The sequence below is a fragment of the Patella vulgata genome, chromosome 6, assembly GCF_932274485.2.
Source record: "Patella vulgata chromosome 6, xgPatVulg1.2, whole genome shotgun sequence".
NCBI lineage: Eukaryota > Metazoa > Mollusca > Gastropoda > Patellidae > Patella > Patella vulgata.
In genome coordinates, this window is record NC_065884.2 from 18,757,328 (window position 1) to 18,781,248 (window position 23,921).

At 35.6% G+C, this 23,921-nt stretch overlaps 2 protein-coding genes and 1 long non-coding RNA gene across 3 annotated transcripts in view; 2 read left to right on the forward strand and 1 right to left on the reverse strand.

Moving 5' to 3' along the window:
* Positions 1-1,090: 1,090 nt before the first annotated feature.
* On the reverse strand, positions 1,091-10,075 carry LOC126824659 (uncharacterized). Its single transcript, XM_050553958.2, has 7 exons — positions 9,786-10,075; positions 8,503-8,579; positions 6,261-7,480; positions 5,764-5,870; positions 3,181-3,259; positions 1,654-1,770; positions 1,091-1,110 (listed from the first exon to the last, which is right to left on the reverse strand). The coding sequence occupies exons 1-7, from the start codon at positions 10,070-10,072 to the stop codon at positions 1,105-1,107; spliced, it is 1,893 nt and encodes a 630-aa protein (XP_050409915.1). The 5' UTR covers positions 10,073-10,075; the 3' UTR covers positions 1,091-1,104.
* Positions 10,076-13,281: 3,206 nt separating this feature from the next.
* The window catches only part of LOC126824672 (uncharacterized), a 42,491-nt gene continuing 31,851 nt past the window's right edge, over positions 13,282-23,921 (forward strand). Inside the window, exon 1 of the long non-coding RNA XR_008788618.1 lies at positions 13,282-13,312. This is a non-coding gene — a long non-coding RNA (uncharacterized LOC126824672). The remainder of the gene's footprint in view (positions 13,313-23,921) is intronic.
* Positions 19,745-23,537, forward strand: LOC126824657 (WD repeat-containing protein on Y chromosome). The gene has a single exon (XM_050553956.2). The coding sequence runs from the start codon at positions 19,832-19,834 to the stop codon at positions 23,090-23,092; it is 3,261 nt and encodes a 1,086-aa protein (XP_050409913.1). The 5' UTR covers positions 19,745-19,831; the 3' UTR covers positions 23,093-23,537.

Below are 23,921 nucleotides of genomic sequence, written 5' to 3' on the forward strand. Positions count from 1 at the left end.
TAGTCGTAAGAAATTTATAACTGAAGGTCGCCCTACATGCGTATACCCATCTATATTGTCCTGTACAGGGTGTTTACCATCTTAATGAATTCCAATTAAGGAATTAACAATTCTCTCGATTTTTACTTTCATTAATAGTGATAGAGAAACAAAATAAGTGATGGCCATGCAATATATGACTCACATTTTACAAGAGATGGATAGAGAACAAGCTAAAAAAAAAAAAAACCCACGATTTTTCAAACAATCAGTGGCCATTGAAAGGAACCGAGATCTTTGGGTTATAAACTTACATTTCAAGTTTCATCAAAATTAGATTCAAATTGTGACCTCCAGGGGGTCCACAACCTTGACATACCATAATTTTACACTATTTGCGTGTAAGGGGCGGCCATTTTGCCCGTCAGTTTTGGTCCAATTTTCAAGAAATTAGTACTCAACCGACATTACGGTGTAATGGTGAAATATTTGAAAGTTTTTTTAAACAGGATAATAATTGTGACCTCTCGACGTACCGCAAGCTAAAAGGGCGTTTTTACGTAAAATTAGGGGTCGTAATTCGGGAAGTTACAATCCAATATGCGCGAATATCAAAAGGAACAAGATCTTTGGGTTATAAATATGCATTTCAAGTTTCATCAAAATCAGATGAAAATTGTAACCTCTAGGGTGTCCACAACCTTCGTATTACATACTTTTACACTATTTGCGTACAGGAAGCGGCCATTTTATCGGGCAGTTTCATTTTTTCCAAAATTCGAACTCAACCATCATCAGAGTGTAACGATGATATATTTAAACGATTTTTAAAATCGGATAAACATTGCGACTTGTTAATCCAGGATGTTACAGTCAGATATGCACAAATATCGAAAGGAACCAAGATCTTTGGGATATAAACACACGTTTTAAGTTTCATCAAAATTGGATCAAAATTAATATTACATACAACCTTAATATTACATACTTTAAAATTTACGTACAGGGAGCGGTCATTTGTCTATCAGTTTTGGTCCCATTTTGATCAGTTCTGGTCAGGATTTCACAAAATTTGAATTGAACCATTATTATGGTGTAACGGTGATATATTCGAGGGACCACATGCTAAAACTAAAAACATAATTCTTCATACAATCAGGGCCATAATCCATGAAGTTATGGTCTGATACTTGCCAATATCGAAAGAAATCAAGATCTTTTTGAGATAATCCTATATTTCAAGTTTCGGCAAAATTGGATAAAGATTGTGACCTGTAGAGTGTCCACAAACAAATTGTGGACGGGCAGGAGCGATGACAATATACCACGGTTTAATATATGGCATACATTGTTTTTTTTAAAGAATTGTAATGCACACAGTTGTCTTTAGCAGTGGGAGGAAATCAGAAAACCCACATTAGACAGGGAACCCTTGTCAAATTTATGGGGATCTAACTCATAAATAGCAGACATACTTTATGATCTAAAGCGCATGCATTGGTATATTCGGCAAACCATATTCTCTTTGTTTATGTTTCCTACTCTTATGGAATTATTACATACAGTATTTCAAGCAAACAATATTCAATGTTGATGTAATACTTTGTCAATTTCTTTTTACTTGATAATCACAACTGAGCGAAAAATAAACCATTAATTTCAATTCATACTTACTGACTTCGGCAAATAACTAGCATTTCCACTGGAGGTTGGGATATAAATACTCAATACTGGAAGATCTTTCAAATTTCCTCCTTTATCTAGTCTTATTAAACCTTCCTCTAACTGGCACTGAACATATCAATAAAAATATACAGGGACTTATAGTAACTTTTAAAAATCGTTCATAAACAATCTAGTGAAATTTAAAAGTTTAGGTGAAATGTGAATAGAATAATTTAGCAATGTCTTAAACACTTCCAACGAGAACTTTGTCCTGTATCATGTTCAAATAACTCAAAAGTACAAATGTGAACGTTTTTTTTAAAAAATCCACTGAAATCTTTTCTCTATATCAAATACACAATTAATAGTCAATGTAAATTCTGCTTAAAATACAGACGTCATCCTTTGATGTTGGTGTACCATTATTTCCAATAATGTATGGGCAACTTGCCAATCGTACATTATCTATACTACATGAAATATTGGACTCGCGTGACGTATTTCATTGAAAAGCATGTGCGGGATAGTGTCTGTATTTTAAGATGTTTAATGGTTTCAGAGCTAAAGACATTGCGTAACATATTGAAACAACACTCGACTAACGCCTCGTGCAGTATCAATATATTACCTAATGTCTCGCTCTCGACCATTAAACCATACATAATGCATCCTTTCTTATGCCACTGATTTAGAAAATAATTATGTTGATATGTTCACAAGATTTCATGAATTTGAAAATAGAGAGAAAGAAATGGGGTTTAACGTCCACTCGACACAAACTAGGTCATTGTGGGACTAAACAATTCCACCAATTTTTAAAACTTTCAGTACCTGTCCTGTATTGCTTTCACAAGCTTTCAAAAGTTTGAGAGTAATTGGAAGATATGAGTCAAATGAACAAACCTTGCTAATTTGAAAACAAGCGGTTGCACTTATATTGAAAGGAAACAAGATCATTGGGATATCAACATATATGTTAACTTTCATCAAAATCAGATAAAAATTGTGACCTCTAAAGGGGCTACAGCCTTGGTATTACATACTTTTACACTATTTGTGTACAGGGAGCAGCAATTCTGTCAACATTCAAACTCAACCATCATTATGGTGTAACAACGATATATTTGAACGGTTTTTAAAATCAAATAAAAATTGTGACCTCTAGAGGGTCCACAAGCTCAAAATGTGATTTTTCATATATTAATCAGGGGCAATAATCCCTGAAGTTACTCTCCGATACGTGCCAATATCAAAAGGAAACAAGACCTTTGGGATATAAACCTATATTTCAAGTTTCGTCAAAATCAGATAAAAATTGTGACTTGTAGTGGATCCACAAATAAATGTGAATGGATGGACGGGCACACAGACGGACAAGTCACATCTAAACCAACAGAAGCTGGTGATGATAACAAAATACATCCCAATTAAATGTGGGCATATAAAATCAATGTTAGCAGGTTTTACCAGGAATACCACTAAAGCAGGGGAAGGAGGAAAACGGGGTAATGAAATGAAAAAATATGTAAATCAAACCTGTAAATTGGCTATACATTGTTGTAACCATTTCATTCTGGCTTCAAATAAATCTTCTAAACCAGTCTTCTCTTTACTTCTACAAAATCAAATATAAATTTATCTCTATACTATATGTGACCCCCCCCCCCCCCCCCCCCCATGGCATACTGAGTCGCAATGAGGAAATTTTGAAAATTGAGTTATTGTTATTTTCACATTCTCCAACTCATTACCTTCAATTTGATGTATAGTTTGTTTGAATTGGGCAAAAATTGACTGAGCTGTGTCCATTAGAAGCTACCCAACTCACAAAAGTAAGTTTTGAGAAAAAGCAAGTCAAAGAGTTGGTACGTTCCAAAACAAAATCCCATAGCAACCAGGCCATTTATTTGCTGTTTTGTCCTTGAATATATCTTTCCATTGGTTTTCAGGGGTGCTGAAGACGAAAATCGTAAAAATTTGATCCAACGATTTCCGCCATTTATTTGCTATTTTGTCGTTTAATATTTTTTTTATTTAGAATTTCAAGGGTGCTGACGACGAAAATTGTACTATATGCACTCCTTTCGTAACGAAACATCCACAACACATGCGGCATATTCACATGATAGTGTTATACTGAAGAACAACCTATACATTAGTAGTCTGTTTTGTATATTATAACTTTGGTGAGATTATCAAATGACGTTATCAAATTATGAGTCCCTATAGGAAAGTCAATTTCATAGTCAAGAAATGCTTTAGTTCACTTTCGTGCATTTTGGCTTTGATGTAGTAATTAAACAATGGCAGACTCAAGAATCGTCGCATTTCGGCTCGTTGGTCATTCCATTTTTTGACCCATGGTGATAAGAGAATTTTAAACAATAATATCCAAGACACATTCCTTACTTTGCATGCCGTATAAAGAAGCGACAGTATCCGGAATTCAGCTATCAATAAAATTCTCTTCGAAAAGAAAATTATTGGCCATTTTGTTTATTTCCATTTAAGGCCTATAAATTATTTTTTTAAAGATGATATGAGATATCAAATAATTACTGCTTGGATTAATTATTTATCATTGACCCGTAACAGTTGATTAGTATTACTCAATGACACACCCACTTGTTGATTAATTTACATAATCAGCCACATGGTTTTGATTAACACTCAACGGCAATCTATATACGATCAGAATTAATTTTTTTTTCTGCCACTTATCAGAGTGAATCGCATGTAGGTACCCAAAAACATTATCGCCAAAACCAAATATTTATCGCCCGCTCAAGCCAGCCACGTAACCATAGTGCTTGGCATGCAGTGTCTGGGTCAATCAGCAAACCAGTTGTGTAGACAGCATGGCAACAGGTGGAGTTTGTTTATATTTTTTAGGGGTTTTAAAACTCGATTGTATCCATTCAAAATCAATTCATCGAAAATATTTTGATCATATTTGTAAATTAGAGATTCTCTGCTTTACAACGATGCCAATTATTATGCAAGAGGAATGATCGGTCGTCCCGCTGCGAGCGAAGAAAAATAACTAATTTTGCCGAGAATTTTAAGAAATAGGACAGATTTAAGAATACGGTACTCTTACAAAACGTTCAAATACAGGTTTCAAATCTTTTATTGCTATTTTGATCTTTTGTGTCGATAGATATTATATTTATCGACTCATTTTTGTGAAAATCTCAATTTCGATCAAAATCAATATTTTCACTTGTTTTGTCTCTAGTCCAAAATTAGATTTTACCATTTCTCCAATACTTGAAAATCTTACATTTTTCTCCAATTAGAGTTGAGTAGTGATGATACAAGGCAGTGATACAAATTATCGTCATAAATTTAGTGTTGCAATACACTTGTTGAAAGAATTATTATTTTACTTATATGTCTAGTTTTCTTTGTAAAGGGGCATTATATTGAGTTCGACAAGTGAAAGAAGCATTTGGCCGCTGCAGAAAAAATATAGGATCGGGCATCTATGGGATTTCAAATATTTGTCAACACGATACTTTGGTCATTTTGAGACTAACATACATTTTTTTTCTATGGTCGTATGTGCAATGCTAGCAAGAAGAATTTTGTCTGGTTTTTCATCCCATCCAAACAACTAGGCAAAACTTTGTTTGTCAGTCCTGCAGTGGGGATAAGGTTTGGATAATCCCATGTTTTTTCTCAGGACATTTTAGTTGAAAGTCCAGTTCCCTTTTCACTCGACTATTGCCATTGGTGCTCCCCAGAAACTAATTGTTGACCGTCATCAACTGTCACTACTACTTGTGAGTTATCTCAACGCTTGTTGAAGTGTGTGCTTCTTGAATCATATATAAGACAGTTTGCCAGGCAAACAATATGAGCATACATCTCTTCCAAGAAGAATATATAGTTTTATGGTATCATTAATCATTCTGGTATTAATTCAAAAATTAATATCCAAATTGCATGATTTTCATTTTCAGTATGCTAGAGAATGTTTTAGGAGATTATGTACATGTAGGATGCTGCCTAACAACTTCAAAATACATGGTTAAATCAAATGTTTTGCTTTTAAATGTTTACTGAAAATATTTTCCAAACGAAGATAAAAATATTAAAGTATGTACGATTACTTACTGAGGATTAAAAAAATTTGACCAGTGTGTTTTTGAATAGTGTAATTCGTGTAACTCTCTCTGCAGTTCACTTGAACACATCTGACTTCTTAGACTATAAACTTCTTTCTAAAATAATACAAAAATATTTACTATCTATGATCTAAAAATCAATGCCAGTCTGTTAAAGGTAGCAAAAAAAACATGGTATATACCGTGCTCAATAAAGAAAACAATATGGCAATTTTTATGAGGATCAGCCTGCAATGATACAGCGTCGCAGTAAATACTCGAACACTAACCTGTGTACTTGCACTAAGTTAGCAGTACCGGTAATCAGTACACAGATATTTTGTAGACTGGGTAAACGACATGCAGCATTTACTGCAATACAGCAAAATCAAGTGTCAACCTATCATGTGACCTTTCCAGGAATAGTCTCAACGAAAAACTTTGGACTTAATATCATTTCTATAGCTATCAACACAGAACAGGGAAATAGAACCTTTAACTACCAACCTCTAACACTTTCATGTATCTGTAACTTGAATCTGAAACAATTTCCTTATTATAACAAAATGATAGCTCAGGACTTGTTTGTAACTTTCGATTTTTGGTTTTACACTTAAAATTTTCAGTCTGGATGGCACAGGTTTTTGATTCATAATTTATGGTATTGACACCCACTTCGAATGAACACTTCTCGGCCGTCTGAGTTTCACAATCAACTAACTCATCAGTATATGGACGAACTTCAATCATATCCGCATTTCTACAGACATAATCTGCACAATCCATGGAAGCGTAGAAATTATTGTCGTTATAATCCTCATCTTCATGATACTCTGGACTGATCGGAATAGTCTGAAATGGGAGGTAAGAAGATGCAAAACAGTCGCCAGGATCTGCTATTTCAACACTAATTGGTTTAAATTCTGGTGTATCAGGATTCAAAAGTGATGTTTGACTACTGGTCAGTGAAGATGCTAATTTTTCATTACTATCCTCTCTGTCATCGTCTTCAATTTTTGTTGACTGTTCAATAATTTGAACTTCATTTTCAACATCAAAGCCAAGATCACCAATAGAAATTGTGATTCCATAATCTAAATTTATTTCAATGATTGCTGAACACAGCACATCTTTAGTAAGTTGCTTAGCTACTTGTCTCAAGATGGAGTCGATGTCAGATTCAGAATCCAAAACATTTTGTTCTTTCACATTGACATTAGGATCATTATTCAAATGCTCTTCTGAAGTATTGTTCGGTTCACGGTTTGAGTATTTGCCAGCTGTTTCCAAAGCTTTTGGTCCTTCAGTAGACAGACTTTTTGGATTTGAACATTCAATTCCAAGTTTCCATGCCCGTTCAAAAAACAAATCTGTTTTGCTAGGCTTTGCAACAACTGGGTTCTTATTTACAACCGTGCTACTGGTAGATTTATATAATGTGCTTGTGACATTTTTGTTAATTATAGCGTCATTGGGTTTGTTGTTATCTCCAGTCCATTTTTGTGAATAACAATATCCATCTGATGCCACAAGTTTATCAATCTTTTTAATTATATTTTCATCCTTTTTATCATTAGATTCAAGAGTTTTGGTAACAAAAGCATTAGGTTTAGTTGACTGTGGTGAAGGAGTTGATTGTTTCGATGATGGAGTTTGCTGTGGAGTTATTGAAATACCATGGCCAGTTGCCTTCATTAGAAACATGTCTGTAGCTGTTACAACCATGCCTAATTAAAATAAAACAATCTGAAAATCTCAACAACCTCATACATTTATTATTTACAGCTAGTTAAACAAACCTTGCCGTGAGAAGTTACTAGGAGTGCTTGCCACAAAATATAACATTATGTGAGTAAACAAACAACAGTGATTCATAATGTGCTGAGACATTGTCACCTTCACTTCTAAGTAACTTTTGAAAAGTTACATGTACTCGCCACATTTTCCATTCCAGATGAGTTTAGGGGTACATGTGTCATTGCTCAAATTTCATGGAAAGACTCTCAGACTCAAGCTAAGAATTTACTCAACTTTCAATCACTGTTTATGAGAAATATCTTTTATCCAGAAACACAAAACTTTGCACATAGTTTCTTATTGATGTATTTGATACACTAAAACAACAAAACTTTTATAAAGGGCTATATTTTAGTTTAAATAAGGCGAACAATTTTGAAATATTCTTAACTTAAACATGCATTATGCAAGAGCAAAATCTGCTTATTACAAGTCTTTCTTTAGGCCTGAAATGTTATCTAAATTATCAATTAGACATTAATTAACTTATCCAGACCATAATAAACTCTCGATGTCAAGGCTAGCCTTCGATGTAGGCTGGATTAGATTCCTATATGCCGCTAACGGCCGTTGATAATTAAATCAGAAAAAGTGGATAATCGAGACTATGCTGTTTATATTAATGATTTTAGTAATGATGACCGAGACTATGCAAAAATTTCACACGCTTCTTTCTCGGCTCCTAGAGGATCAATTTGACTGAAATTTTCAGCAAATTACCTTTACACTATCTAGTTTTTAACTATTATAGCGAGAACTGCCATCTCTTTATCTTACCTTCCATAATGTATCTTTAAGTCTGAGAATGTTTTGTGAACTCAGGGCCTGAATACTGAGTATGATATTTCTTATGACTTTGGAAAATCAAATTATAGACTTGAACTGATTAGTAAGCACACAATGACAGTTACAAATCCATCAACTAAAATTTATCTGATCTTTAAACACTTACCCGACTCATGTTTCTGGACAATCATTGGCCAGTTATTATCTGAAGAGCTTTGTTGAGTACCTGTACACTTAATTTCACTGCAAAGAAATTCAGAAGTAGAAATAAATATCAGTAGGCTACAATCTGATAGAAACACATATCCTATTTCGTTCCGTTTTTTATATTTCACAATTTTGTTTTATTTGTCTGTACTACACTAGGATCTGGAAGAGTTGTTATATAACCTGTGTTCTGGATGGCGTGAGGGATAAGCCAATGAAACCATCTGTTACGTTGACTTCTTGGTGTCAATGTGATGCACGGAACTGTGGGTAAACCTCTAGAAACGTCAACGCTGATTGATTAATCAATGTCTGACGTCATAGGGTCAAAAACCGTTCGTACAACCTCTGACACGACCTTTTACTACAACCGGTGAGATCTTCGTGTAGTGTAGGCCATCGAAAGTATAAAAAAAAACATAACGAAACATAGATCTGTATTTTAATCAGATTGGGTAGGCTATAGGTCACATGTTTATGAAATCATCACTAAAGAACTTATTGGTAGATTTGTTGTTACTGAAATATTGATAGTTACACAAAAACTACATTTTGTATTCAAATACCTAAAATGACTGGATCTCTGTGGCAAAGAGAAAACACATGCTTTGTTTCAAAAGCAATTCAAAGAACAATTTGCAGATATAACCGGTTCAAATACCTTTTGATCTCACAGGACATGCGAGTAGAAATGTTACCATACAAATAATTTGGCTTTTCACAACTGATCCCGACTGTGACATAAATGATATGTCACACACTGGATAATATCTGAATCAATTTAAACCGTTTTAATGGATTCACATTTAAAAGCTTTCGCAATGGATGGCTATACAATAAGATTTAGTCCCGATCGAAGGGTCTCCGCCTTCAACTAGCAGGATACCCGGCTTCGCTCGGGGGTCATAACTCCGAAACTGGAAGTGGTAGACTAACGCCACCTGGCCTATGTTACTCCCCGGTCGGAGCTACCCCTATACCCCAAATTTCAGACTCGGGGCAGACCTAGTGTAGCCGCTAACCCCGCTTTGCTCGGGGGTCATAACTCCGAAACCGGAAGTGGTAGAGTAACGCCACCTGGCCTATGTTACTCCCCGGTCCGAGCTACCCCGCCAACCCCGAACAGGCAGACAAACAGACAAACGACAGTCACAAATATTAGTAAAGATTCAAAGAGGTTTAACTCCTTCAAGTCAATAGGAAAATGTGGTTATAATAAATAGTTGTTTTAAATCCTCTCACCTGTGATGAATATAATTATTATGGACGGGAGGTGATGGTATAATATTTGGAGGTGAAGCCACATCTGTATGTCTTCTTGTCCAGTATTGATAAGGTATGGGTGTTGGTGGATGACTATAATCAACAGGATAGGAAGTTAGCCTGTTATGATAAGGGGAGGCGGGTAGTGTAGGATGTATTATGGGTTGTGCCTGTGTATGATGATAATTCACTGCACCAGGTAGAGGTCCTTGTGCTGCATACTGATACTGCAATGATGGTACTGATGGGTTGTTGAAATATGACATCTTTACTGCATTAGCAGCTGAAGTTTAATATGTTATTTAAAAACAAATAAATAAATAACATCTGAAACAGAATAAATTTATCATATTTAAATCAAATTCTTATCAATAACAACTTGATTTCAAAAAGTTTCTACCGATTTTTTATAACTAACATAACAGTTACCGTGGCAAATGCGATGAGAGAGAGAGAGAAATGGGGTTTCACGTCCACTCGACACAAACTAGGTCATTTTGGGACTAACATACGCCCAATTTTATTTACATAATTCGCTTGCGCGTAGGGGTCTTTAGCAGTGGGAGGAAACCGGAGGACCTGGAGAAAACCCACGAGGTTGGACAGGCGACCCTACTCCTTGTCACGTACAACCGGGGATTCGAAACCACGCCAGTCGACTCAATGACAAATGCGATGAGATTTAACGTTCTACTTGACTGGGCTAATGAAGAAGGGCTTATGCCATACAGTGTACTATGACGGAAATTATGCCTAGACAGAGACGCTGTGGCCCATTCCAACTGCCAAGGGATCTTTAACGTGCAGACCAATGTGTACTATAGGACTTTGGTTTTTTGTTCCATCCAAACAACTATACATTGTCCCTTGTCAGACCCTCCATCCTGCACCACTGACAAGGAGGAACCACACCTGAAAATCCCAATGAACTTTCTTGGTTAACACAGGGATCAAACATGGGATCTCCAGGTTGACGAGCCAACATCTTCCTCACTGAGCCACCACCATGACTATCTTGTGGCACATGCAATAAAGGTATCGTGAGCTTGGGTGGAGACTGGAGAGTATAAGCTGAAGAGTTTCGGTCAGTGCTGTCAAGATATCAGATTGTATGTATGTTGTAAAACGCTCACTCATTCTGGGACCAACAACACTGGACCAGGCCATGAAAATAGCTATTTTAGATGAAGGCCTACCAAAGAAAATTTCAGGCACTATTGAACTAGTACCAACATTTTTATCTTTTTTCTGGATGTGTATTACCGTAATTTAAAATGATCAATTGGAATTGTGACCTCATACCAAGGAACAAACATGTCAAGGTTCATGTCGAATGATCATACTTGAATTGGTGGAGCCTTAAGATTTTTTTTTTCGAAGAAGAAAGAACAACAAGATGATTAGCACTTGGGCTGTAGAAAAATTCCTTGTCCAGAAGCACCAATATATAAGACAAAAATCAGCCGGATGTAACGACAGGCAGTTTGCAATTTGTGGCGTGGTGGCCGAATGGTGGACATTGTTTGTGACGGGTGCCTTATTATTTCGAGGCTTGAGTTGAAGACGAGGTCTTGAAGTTACAGCTAGATATGACTAAGTTCGTACTTCAAGGGGAAGAGACACGAGGTAGCTGTGGAATAGGCCAACAATATATCCAAGGCGGAACTAAATAGAGAGTTGGCCTTCTCTAGTTTTCTCAGTTCTGGTACTCTACCGTCCTTTTCGATATCATCATGCAATCATCAATTAAAGCAAATTTAAGTCCGTGACCAAATTATGTCAACTTTTTAGACCTATACATACAAATTAATAATGCACATTTTTCGTCCAGACTATATAAACTGGTGACATTTAGAATATCTTTACTTTTCATGATCATAAAAAACCTATCACCTTTACACTCGTGTGACCGGTTCCAAAATGTCGCCAATAAATGCGCAGCTGCGTGAACAGGCGCTATATAGAAGATAGTTTCTTACTTTGGTCTACAATTAAACAAAATCTATGAAATTTACTTCAAAAACAAAATTTAAATTGTACAACATAATGACTTATTTATGCTACAAATCAGAATTCAATGAAGTGCACTTTTTACTGTGTTATTGTTTTGCTTTTGGAAAACAAGCGCGGATGATTATTTCCAGGCCTAAATTGAAAAAGAAAGTATGAGGAAAGTTCCAAATTCGGAATCGCACAGAGCAATGCACGCAAAGTCCAGACCAGTCTTCCCTTTGAAACCGAGATTTAAATTTTCTTTTTTCGAATACAAAATGGTAATACTTTTGTACTTCACATTATAAATATTTAAAAAGTTTAAATATCGATGCCGATCTAGCAGAGTGCAGACCCAAATCTGGCGCAAAGATACCCATTTTCTTGAAAATAGGCCTGTATTTTTTCTTTTTTAAAAAAAAGCCCCCCCCCCCCCGCCCCCCCAGGGCGAGGGCCGAGAAAATAAAAGACTAAATTTCCAGTTAAATGCACTGACACTGGTATTATTACATCGGTATCATAGGCCTACCACTTGCTGGGTAAAGAAATAACTTGTGGTTGTATTCAGAAAAGACAGGAATCCAATCAATTTTCAACAAAGACAGAATAGTAAATAATAAATTAGATTTAATAGTAGGCCTAATACTATAGTAATACAATGAATAGAATGTTTTAGTTTTCCAAAACTTACAAAAGTGTATGCCTGCGTCAGTCAGCACGATTTACCCAAATCCACCATTATTTCAACTCATATTTATATCTATAAGCTTATTTGATGTTAAACTGACATTCTATTTCTATTTAAAATTATAATTTTAAAAATTTACGTTTTTATTTCACAAAATCATAAATGTCCTTCAAAATGCAATTTCCAAGCAAGTATTGATAAAAGGAGTTCGCTCCCTTTAACTGTAACTACACCACAACACACCACCTTTCCCAAATCGTGGTTTAATGTCCGCTTATAATATATACTACGATTTCTTTATTTTTATATGAAATTATCAGACCTCATTATAAGCTACGGTAATAAAGAATTTACTAAATTTGCATTATTTCTAAATGTCAGAAAATTTATCGTTTTCACACTTATTTTAATTAAGGCTAGGTTAATATTTCAACTTGATTGGAGATGAACACGTACGATTGCATACTGCATAGTCAATGTGATAAGAATTTTGAAAATTCATAATTAGGCCTAATAATAAATAAAAATGAATTTAAGCACTCTAAATAATTGTCATGTTTCCCATTAAACAAAACTGTAAACCCCTAAAATTTATGTTTTCGCTCAATTTATGAATGACGACGCTTTCACAATTAGTTAGGCTACATCCTTTTAACCACTGGTGTCCTTGATGTTTAAATAATCTTTCCAATCTTTTCATAATCAATACCAAGTTACCATAGTAAAATATGCTTCCAATCACGTCCGCTTTATAGTCTTTTTGGACAATCGTCATGACGTCATTAATCTGTTTATTTTTCATTTTGAGTGGAAAAGAACAGTGAAGGTAAGATTCATATTTATTGTTGAGATAATATTTCAATGGAAATTAGTTTTTGTCATATTTAAAATTACACAAATTTTACAATTTTTGGGGCTTATTATACCCCAACATTGTAAAATATGTGTTATTATTGTTTAAACGATGATGGTTTCTCATTGATTTTTATTTTTAATTTTAATTTTAATGTTGTTGGGCTTTGTTTTGTTATTTTGATTCTCGGTTGTTTGTTGGTTTTATTCTACTGACGGAATATCGGCAATGTAATTTAATTTATCCAGATACTTGTCCACTTGGTCGGGTCTGCCAGTCGCGTGTATTTAACGTCCTACCTTTTAGCATTCTGCACGCAGAGAACTACTTACTTTGAGAATAGATCTCTGTCCCGAATGACCGCCATGTTCAAAAATTAATATACTGTATTATAATGTGGTTTTCATACATGGGAGCTTAAAATTCTAGAATTATACTTAGTGTTTTCGACTAAAATCGTCGATTTAGAAATAAAATGTCGGTCAGTTAGCTTCGTGCCTGTGGGCTACTCAAGCGGGGCTAATAGACAGCGTAACTTTCGTATGAAGTTTTAGCCTGAACCGCGTTAATAAATTATATTCATTGAAATAACAAAATAAACAGTAACTTTTCAAAATCAACTGTACTGATTTCTATATATTGTGATGTTTTGTATTTATTTAAATAATTTTGGTAATGTTGATATAATATAAAAGTTACACTCATCAAAAGGCTAATTTTATCAGACAAACGATGGGCACGTTCCAGATGCTGTTGAGTGGTCCGCCAAGAAACTGTAACAGAATGGACAGGTGTCGATGAAAACAGATGGCGCGTGCCCAAAAATTAATAATTATTTAGATACCTTTACACAGTTTGTTGAAAATACATTGAAACTGGCGAATAACAATGGCGACTCTGTTGTTGAACGATAAATAAATCAGACTCTTTTAAGCCTAAGCGTGCAATGTGGCGTCAGTAAATGGTCGTCTGTTCAAAACGTTTAAATCCCGGATCCAACACCATAAATTCAAAGTAAAACACAGACTCAAGGGTCGTTTTTACTTAAACGGAATTCGTTGATTTTGTTTTCAAACCTTAACACCATCTTTGATTTATATCAAAATAAAGCATTGTATTGGGCTATTACCGAAGGGGCATGTTCTATGTGAAGGCATTTGTGCTAATGTTAGTTTTAATTTGTGGCTGTGTCGACAGTGGAACAATATATATCAACGCTGGCTCTATGTACGAACGTGAAATTTTTCAACGAACACATAGATTGTCACCCCGCCAAACAAATCGACAAATAAAATCCAATGAAATCGGCATATTTAATTTTGACGCAAACAGAGAGGTCTACTAGCTATGTTAAGATATTTTCTGTCTGTATGTGCCTGTCATTATAAGACATTCATCACATAATTTTATCAATTTATTTCCGGAAATTCGTAAAATATCACAAATTGCATGGTCTGGTGCTAAATTTTGACGCTGAATATTTAAAACTTTGACCACCCAATTTATTTCCGGAAATTGGTAAAATATCGCAAATTGCATGGTCTGATGATAAAAATTGATGTTGAATATATAAAACTTTGACCCCACAATTTATTTCCGGAAATTGTAAAATATCACAAATTGCATAGTCTGGATGATTTGAAAGCTTCATCTGTGTGATATTTTATTACATTAATTTATAGTCTGACTTCAAGTAAAACTGTCAGGTGCGCTGGCTTAACTCAACTAATCATTGGTTTGGTCGACTGATATTTACATGTGCTCATCAACTGATAGAAAAATTCAAGTGATTCTCAAGTAGTGATAAGAACACACAAGTGTCTAGCTAATGTATATCTGTGTACTCGTATTGCCATGATCCAACACGTGTAAAAATATTTACTGATGGAGGAACCCGATTACCTCACTTGTACAAGTCCCGCAGCAACAATATCCAGTTACCCCCACCTCATCTCACCCGATAGCCGGATCATCATGATCATTTCATCTTTATGCCCGATTATCATGTCGTAACTCCCTAGACACTTTCATTGAATTTCGCCTGGGTAATATTTCTAATCGTCCTGTGAGAAATTTTTGTGGAAGTTTCTTTTTTTTTTCGATGTGTTTACATCTGTGAAGTTAAATGTCTGTCCAAATGTTTTATTTTTATCAGTTTGTCAGTGTTTTGATCATCAGTGTCTGCCAGTTTAATACTGTTTATCGTGGTACTAAATTTTACTGCCAGATAAATGTTTGGATAAAAACTTTTGACTTTTTGTTAAAGCCTTTTAGTTGGAACGTGACGATATAGATGTTACATGATTCCAGTGATATGATCTCAAAAATATATACCGCCAAAGAAAGGAAAGGCGATTTTTTTATATTTTACATTGCGTACAAGAGTGAAGGACCACAAGTCGCATAACACTATAGCAGATAAAAGAACTGTGTCACCGTAAGATAAAATTAAGCAATTCAGAAACCACATGAAATCAACTGAATCCACTGTGCAGACGAAACAAAAGGTTTCGGTTTTAAGTTTTCTGTTCATCATGTCATTTCCAGATACAGGCAGCAACATATGAAACGAAAGGTTTCAGTTTTAAAGGTTAAGAACACATACATGTCATACAGCAAACCAGACGAAGGTTTCTTGTAGCCATGCCATTCCAAAGAAAGGAAAAAGCAAACACATGATGCGCAGTGACGACTTCAATTCGTTATCTTTCAGTTTAGGCACTTATAAACGTATGTAATAGGAGACAGTTGAATAAACACAAAATATGTTGAAATAACGGTACCACAGCTGTAAGTTACTGACCCTGGACAGTGACACGATCTAATAAGAACTGTGGGCGGCCATGTCATTGTTTCTGGCATTTTGTATCCTTAGAGATAAGGCGCCTGTCCAAATGGACACAATTAAGCAAATCTATGGTTGTTGACATATAACGATTCAACATCTGTGATACTGACCCCACCCCATCATACCCTGGAGATCCTCGACGATGCAGGAGGTTGGAGATGGAATACCAAGATAAATTGGACACGATAATTCGTACATGAAATTTGTTTTAATAATGACATTTCTGTCAATAGAACGATGCCACAAAACGGTAAATGAATATTATCAGACGGGTCATGAAGTGTGACAGGGACCATCAAGAACGTATGTTTGGCCATTTTATTCGATTACACGTCTGTTAATCTGCATAAATGGTTGCCCCATGTATCTAATCTTGCTCGCCATACACAGGATATTGTCATTTGTGTTACTTAAAGGATAACAGCAGCAAATCAACAAAACACAAGCCCCCCCCCCCCCCACCTTCGCAATTCCAGAGAATCATAATATGTACTGTTTTATATAGTATGTAAAGATTAACATAAGATCGGCTCACATCCGCTTCATGGAGTTATTTGATCTCATTTCTTGCGTTAAAAACTTTCATCAGATAACTGAAATTTTGGTTAACCCTAAGGTCATTTTTAAAATTGAGTTCTGCACTGATACGTAGGACTCCATTTTGTATCTTTTTTTTCTTAGATTGGACACGTGTGTTAGTATGCCATATTAACAGTGACACTTTATTTTATTAAGAGATCTAAGACACCACGTGGGGTGATGACATCACTTAAATTCGACAAAAATCAACAACAATATAAAGCAGATGGTAGAATTGGCTAACTTTCCCTTTCACCACAGCCAGTAGATGTTAAATGATGTGTTGATATGACTGATGTAAGAATAAACTTTAGAAGATGATAAAACTTTCTGACATCTCCAACAGGATAAATAAACATATAAGTGTCTGTAGGAATATTTGATATATAGATATGCGTTCATTTCAAATGAAGGTAAACAGGCGACAGCTGGCGGTGATCTGGCTAAATGTCGTGAAATAATAAACACTTAAGGGGCCAAGTATCTGCCTAATTAGTTTCTAGCGAATTGAGTGTAAATCTTTGTATTCCTTTACATCGTCACTTATATCACAAATATATTTATGTCGCTTTCTTTATCTTTTATCATTGTAAAGTATACGAATTATTAAGTAGGTTTTTTATTTTCCTTTTAACAGTTTCTTGAGTCTTGTGGAGTGTTTACATGAATATAAAAGTAAATGGACTACAAAAAAGGTTCTGAGGATTGGTTCTCTGTACAACCTGTAAAATTATTCATCATTTAAGATCAAACCCAAATTAGATCCTGTTAAAATAAACGCCCCTGGGGTCTCTTATCTTAACAAACATAATTATTTTGAGGGACTTCATTCAGATTCTGAATGAAATACACAAAAGTTGTGATATAAGGAAATTGCTTGCTGAGTCTTAATTAAAGGAGATAACCCTCTACTTGGATATTATCCTTACTATTCGAAATTAGGATTCATAGCTAGGATACCTTTTGTATACAAATTTAAATTCGATTAATAAACCATTGTTATGGAGAGTTAGATTTGTGTGTAGTATAATAAATTTCAATATATACTTTGTCATTGTTGTATTTGCTACATGATTAGAGGAGTCACGGTGGCTATGTGGGTAAGACGCTGGAGGTCGCGGATTCGCTCCCGGTGTTGGCCCCTTGTGGTTTCCCCTTGTCAGTGGTGGGGGGAGAGCCTGACAAGGACAACTGTCTAGTTGTTCGGGTGGAACGAAAAATCGAGGTCCCGTGTACACATTGGCGTGCACGTAAAAGATTCCTTGGCAGTCTGGAATTCGATTTAAGAGTAGGCCGTAGCGTCGCTGTCCGGGCCACATTTATACCCCATAACACACTGCATGGTGTATGCCCGTCTTCGTGAGTCCAGTGCCCCAGTCGGAGCAGAACAGTAGGACGTTAAACCCCATTTCATTTCATTTTTGTTTTCTTTTCCCTACACTATTAATGTTTTTACATAGATAATTATTTTATATGAGTCAATGAAAAAGAACAATGTAAAGAAAAGAAATGAATTTGAGGAAAATAATAAATTTGACATCTTACTGCTGTTTTGTCATCGAAATATTTTTATGAAATGGACCATGAAGATTTAAAACCAAGAGATGTATATTATAAACGAATTACAGATGGGAAGACGAATAGACGAAATTACAACAAAATTAATATTCAAGCTGATAAATTTCACATGTATAGACACAAAAACCAGAAACAAATACATACACGGAACCATATTAATCATACATAAAAATTCTAGATTATACAAATTTGGTAAAGTGTCTTGCTACATTACGCAACTTTTTTAAATCAAGCATTGAAACCGTTAATCATCTATTTATTTTGTTCTCTTGGAAACACTTCACAGTATCCTGGTTATAAATAACATTTATAGCAAACTTTGTCGCTCTGTTGTAATACACCTTGTCTTCTATGATTCGCATGATCACCTGAATAAAATTCACGGTCTCAGTCAAGTACTAATCTTGAATCATGCAATCATAGTAATAATTAACTGAATACTATATTACCGATCACAGTAAATTACATATTCCTGAAGCAATGACCCGAGAAATGCTTTGAATGGGATTAGGTCTAATCAAACGGAACACTGTGAGAAATATGAGCAAACTATAAATAGACTGATATTGGTAACTAAGTGATTTTAATTATATTGTTATGTGTATGGGGGGGGGGGGCTATGCGTGAAATCACAAGGTCTGTCAATGGGACCTCTATGTGCACGCGAATTATTGTAATATAATTTGTCCCGAAATAACCTAGTAAAGTTTGTGTCGAGTTGACGTTTACCCCCCCCCCTCTCTCTCTCTCTCTCTCTCCCTCTCTCTCTCGCTCTCTCTCTCACTCGCTCTCGCTCTTAGGAGCAATTACACGGGCGCGGTCATGACCAATTCTTCTTGTTTTTGTATTTATTTATTTTTTTCTAAAAGTGTTTTTTGTTTTTTTTTTTTTTATTATTGTAGAAAGAAGGCACGATTTCGATCATCGGTGGTTGGAAGAGTAGCCTTGAAGTATAATGGCCAATAAACGCCACGTTTATAGTCAAGGACGTAATGTGATTACAGCCAGTCCACTAAACATACGGAACACAAACTGATTAATATCTTATAAAAATAATATTGCTTTATATATTGTCTGCGATATCATCCTCGGTGGTAGCAGATGTTAAACACCATGAACAACAACACAACATCTATATAGCAACATGACAGCAAGTTTATCATAAAATGTATTAATTAGTATTTAATCTTATAATAGTTAATTAGGCAGTCAACAGTTAGCCTATTGAGTTGATGTTGACTTGATCGTCTTAGGGGTTTATCAAGATACGCACCATAGAAACAAGCCAGCGTAATATAAGCTGATTAGTGTGAAACACTTTAACTGTTGGCCTACTGTAATAGGGCCAGCGTGCGTGTCATTGTCGGGGACAACGAACATAAACATACATAAACAAAACAGTGTGTGGAGTGAAAGAAAGGACAGTTACTGTAAGGCTACGTTATAAAGAGTACTATAGGGATATTTATTATATATCTAGGCGCAAAATGCCGACCAATCCGTCTGGTGTAGGTACTAAGACCAGTAAGAAAATACGACCCAGTTCCGCTGCAGCAAATTTACAGTCTCATCCCAACTACAACACAGGATTATTTGACAATATTGGACGCCCGTCTACCACAACAGGACGAGGTGTCGACCTTTCTTTGTTGTCTCAGAGACCGGCCACTCAAGCCAGTGGTCCAAGAAAAGCATGGATACCGCGGGCAACCAACAATGATGCCTTCAATCCAGCAGAAGAAAATATTCGGCATCCTAGAAGACTCACGCTGGGTGCTGTTGATGGAATTGGCGAAAAGGATTCCATCGTTCGTCCAGGACTTCATCAAGGAACTGTAGAAGGCAAATTAAAATCGAAGATAGAAGAAAAGATTAATATTGACACATTAGAAGAACTAAAGAAAGCGTTTCTTACTGCTGATGTTAATCAAACGGGTTGTTTAGAATTAGATGAATTTAAACAATTATTAAAATGCCAACTTCATTTATCTCAGACCAAGTTGCAACAGATAGATGCGCTATTTATGAAGATAGATTGGTCATCAGAAGGTGCTATAACGTGGGATGAATTTTGTACGTACATGCAGTTAGAATATGCAGAGAAAGAAGATTCTTATCTACGTGCCAAAGAGGTGGCCTTTCTGTTACCAGCAAAAATTGAAAACCTGCCTCACAGAGATCCAATATTACGCATCACTGACACGCCCGATGGTACATTTATAGCATGTAGTCAGGATGGTATGGTATCATTTTGGTCAGCTAATTGCGAATTGAAAAGAACAAGAAGTGTAGTGAATAATGAACAAAATAATCGTCAGAAACCAAAATGGATTACATATTTTTGCATTATGCCACATTTTAATAAGCTTATTGTTGGAACTGGAGATAGAGAGATTCAATTCTTTGAATTGTCATCCTTTGAGCCATATTGTCAAATCAGCGGTTTAGAAACAGTACCTTTAAATTTAGACTACAGTTCAACAGGTCATGATGAGTGTTTAATATTATATGGTGACAGTCAGGGGTGTGTCAATATACTAGTTATCAAATCAACTGGCGAATGTCTCAGGACTTGGAAGAAAATGCCGAAACACGATGGTTTTATAGCCAGTATAAGCCTGGATAATGTTGCTAGCAGTCCTAATGTACAGTTTATTCGATGGCAGGTACATGGTGACTGGGTACAGCAGTTGAAATATTACCATGATATAGGTCAAGTGATTTCGTGTTCCAATAATGCTAACACGGCTTTAGTTATAGGATGCACTAGCGGCAGTACCCATGTTGAACAACAGCTTAAAGAACTGAAGGATGTTAATTCCCAGGAAAAAAATAAACAAAGGTGTTTTTATGCCTATAATAATACCAAGAATCGACTAGAGGCCGATCAATCAGTATTCAAGGTGTATAAAGGTGTTAAATGTTTTGACTTCTCCAAAAGCAAGAACATCATAGTGACTGGAGGAATGGATAGAATTATTAGAATGTGGAATCCCTATGTGTTTGGTAAACCAACTGGCATGCTAAGAGGACACAATGCTCCTATATTTTATTTATTTATAGGTGAAGAAGATAACCGCGTGTATAGTATATCCACCGATAAATGTATTAAAGTGTGGGATATACAAGATCAGAATTGTTTAGTGACAATACGACCTAAAAGTCATAAGATTCGAGGAGATATTCAAGCTATTCATTATTCACATGTATCAAAATCGTTGTCTGTAGCAACTGATCAAATGGCAATGTTACCTTTGCGTATCAAACCTGTGTTACACGCTGATATTGTTATTACACATAAAGAACCAATACCATGTTGTAAATATAATAGCAGTTTTAAGCAAGTTGTGACATGTTCAGAAGGATCAGTTATAAAACTATGGGATTTAGAGACCGGAACGGCAATATTTGAATATGGCGAGGCACATGGCGATGATGCTATAACATGTATGACATTTGATTGTACAGGGAGGCGATTAATAACAGGGGGACGAGATGGAAGATTGAAAGTCTGGAACTATAATAATGGCCATTGTCTTAAGGTGTTTCAGAAGGATAAAGGTAATGAAGAGATCTGTGATGTAACCCATATAGAGATTAATAGAAATCGTTACGTGATATCTGTTGGTTGGGATAAAAGAGTTAACATTTATTGTGATAGTCAATCGGATAGTAATATACATCATGTACAACATCCTTTACCATACTGGGCTGATGATGTGAAAAATGGACACAAAGAAGATATACTGTCGGTTGCACAGTGCAAACCTAATTTATTAGCTACAGCTGGTTATGATGGTGAAGTTATTGTATGGAATATGGTATCTGGTCATATATTCTGTCATTTAATACCACCACCACCTAAACATTATACAGACCAATCCTTGGACGGGGATCTAAATATAAATACAATAGTATTCTTACCAACGAGGGCATATAAAAAAGAATCTGCCACTTTAGTTGCAAGTGGTCCTCGAGCAAACATCCATTTCTGGAACGTGTTCCAAGGTGGAAAATTAATGGCCCAATTCTCAGGGTCTAAATTAGGCGGTGCAATGGTGAGTACTATGTTAGTCAACCAAAGTAACAGTAAGTTGTATAGTGGAGATAGTCTAGGTTTTGTCAATGTTTGGAATATCGAGAATTACTGTTTAACTGGCATAGAATCACAACCACCAGAATTGTTATATTCGTGGAGAGGTCATGTACAGGGAGTAAATGGTATGGATTTAGTAGAAGAACAGAATGTATTATTAACAGCATCAGATGATTGCACAGTTAGATTGTGGACACTTGAAGGGCATTATATAGGCACATTAGGTCAACCTGATAGCTGGGATTTGTATAATCCCAGTACATTCCAGCATCCTATGGTACCATATGATGTTCTTATAGATCCTATTAGTTTACCAGCTCATCCTATATTAGCAGAGAAAGAAACAACACATCAAATTATACACCAAGACTCCGTGACAGATGTACAGGAAGAAGGGAAAGAAACAGCACCCATCATATACGGTCGTCAACAATTCTTTGTTTCCGATGAAACAATAGCAAAACAACTGGGAGATAAAAAGGGAACCGGGAAAAGATTACGACATGAAAAAATGAAACCTGTAAAAATAGATAGAGGGGGACCAAGTGAATACCGAATGTTAAAATGTTATGATTTAAAAGATACTCCACCAATTAACCCACCATCTTTAAAGGTGAATAAAGACGATCCTTTTGATTTTTACATAGACTGAGATAATATGAATAATCCGGTGGATAAGTAATAAGCCTGTGATTGTTATACCGTGTTCTTTGTTAACCTATATATATATATATATTTCGTGTATTCTGTGTCTTCTTGCGCCATTTGTAATGAACAAAGATATCCCAACAGACAATGTAATAGTAATCAAAAATATCTGATTCACAAACGATAAAATAATTTTAAAAAAACATTCAGAATGATTTAGCAGGCGCAAATGACTTCCGTTTAATTTGGCCTGTTCAAGTATTTTACCGAAATAAAATAAAACCAAGTACGAACAATCCAAACCATAAGACAGAATTCGAAGTCCTAAAAAACGTTATAGGCAAAATAGTGTATTCAAGATATTTGACTAGAAATTACAATATTTTGTTTCTACAAACTGAATTTAGATCACTTTATATACACTCATATTACACGAATAAATGCTTTTATACCAATTTTCGTATACTTTAAGGTTCAGAGAAAAGAAAAGAAAAGAAATGAAATGAAATGGTGTATACCACCCTACTGTAGTACATTGACTGGACTAATGAAGACGGACATACGCCATAGTGTGCTGAGAGAAAGTTTGCCCTGTCAGCGGCACTACGGTCTACACTTCTATCGAATTCCAATGGTCAAGGGTTCTTTTACGTGCAAGCCAGTGTTTATACGGGACGTCGGTTTTTCGTACCATCCGAACGATTATACGTTGCCCATTGTCAGGTCAGCCGTCCCGTACTACTGACAAGTGGGAACCACGCCAGAAAATCCCGATAAACTTTCTCATTCTAACCATGCCTTCAAGTGAGTGAGTCCAAGATCTTACTCACTGG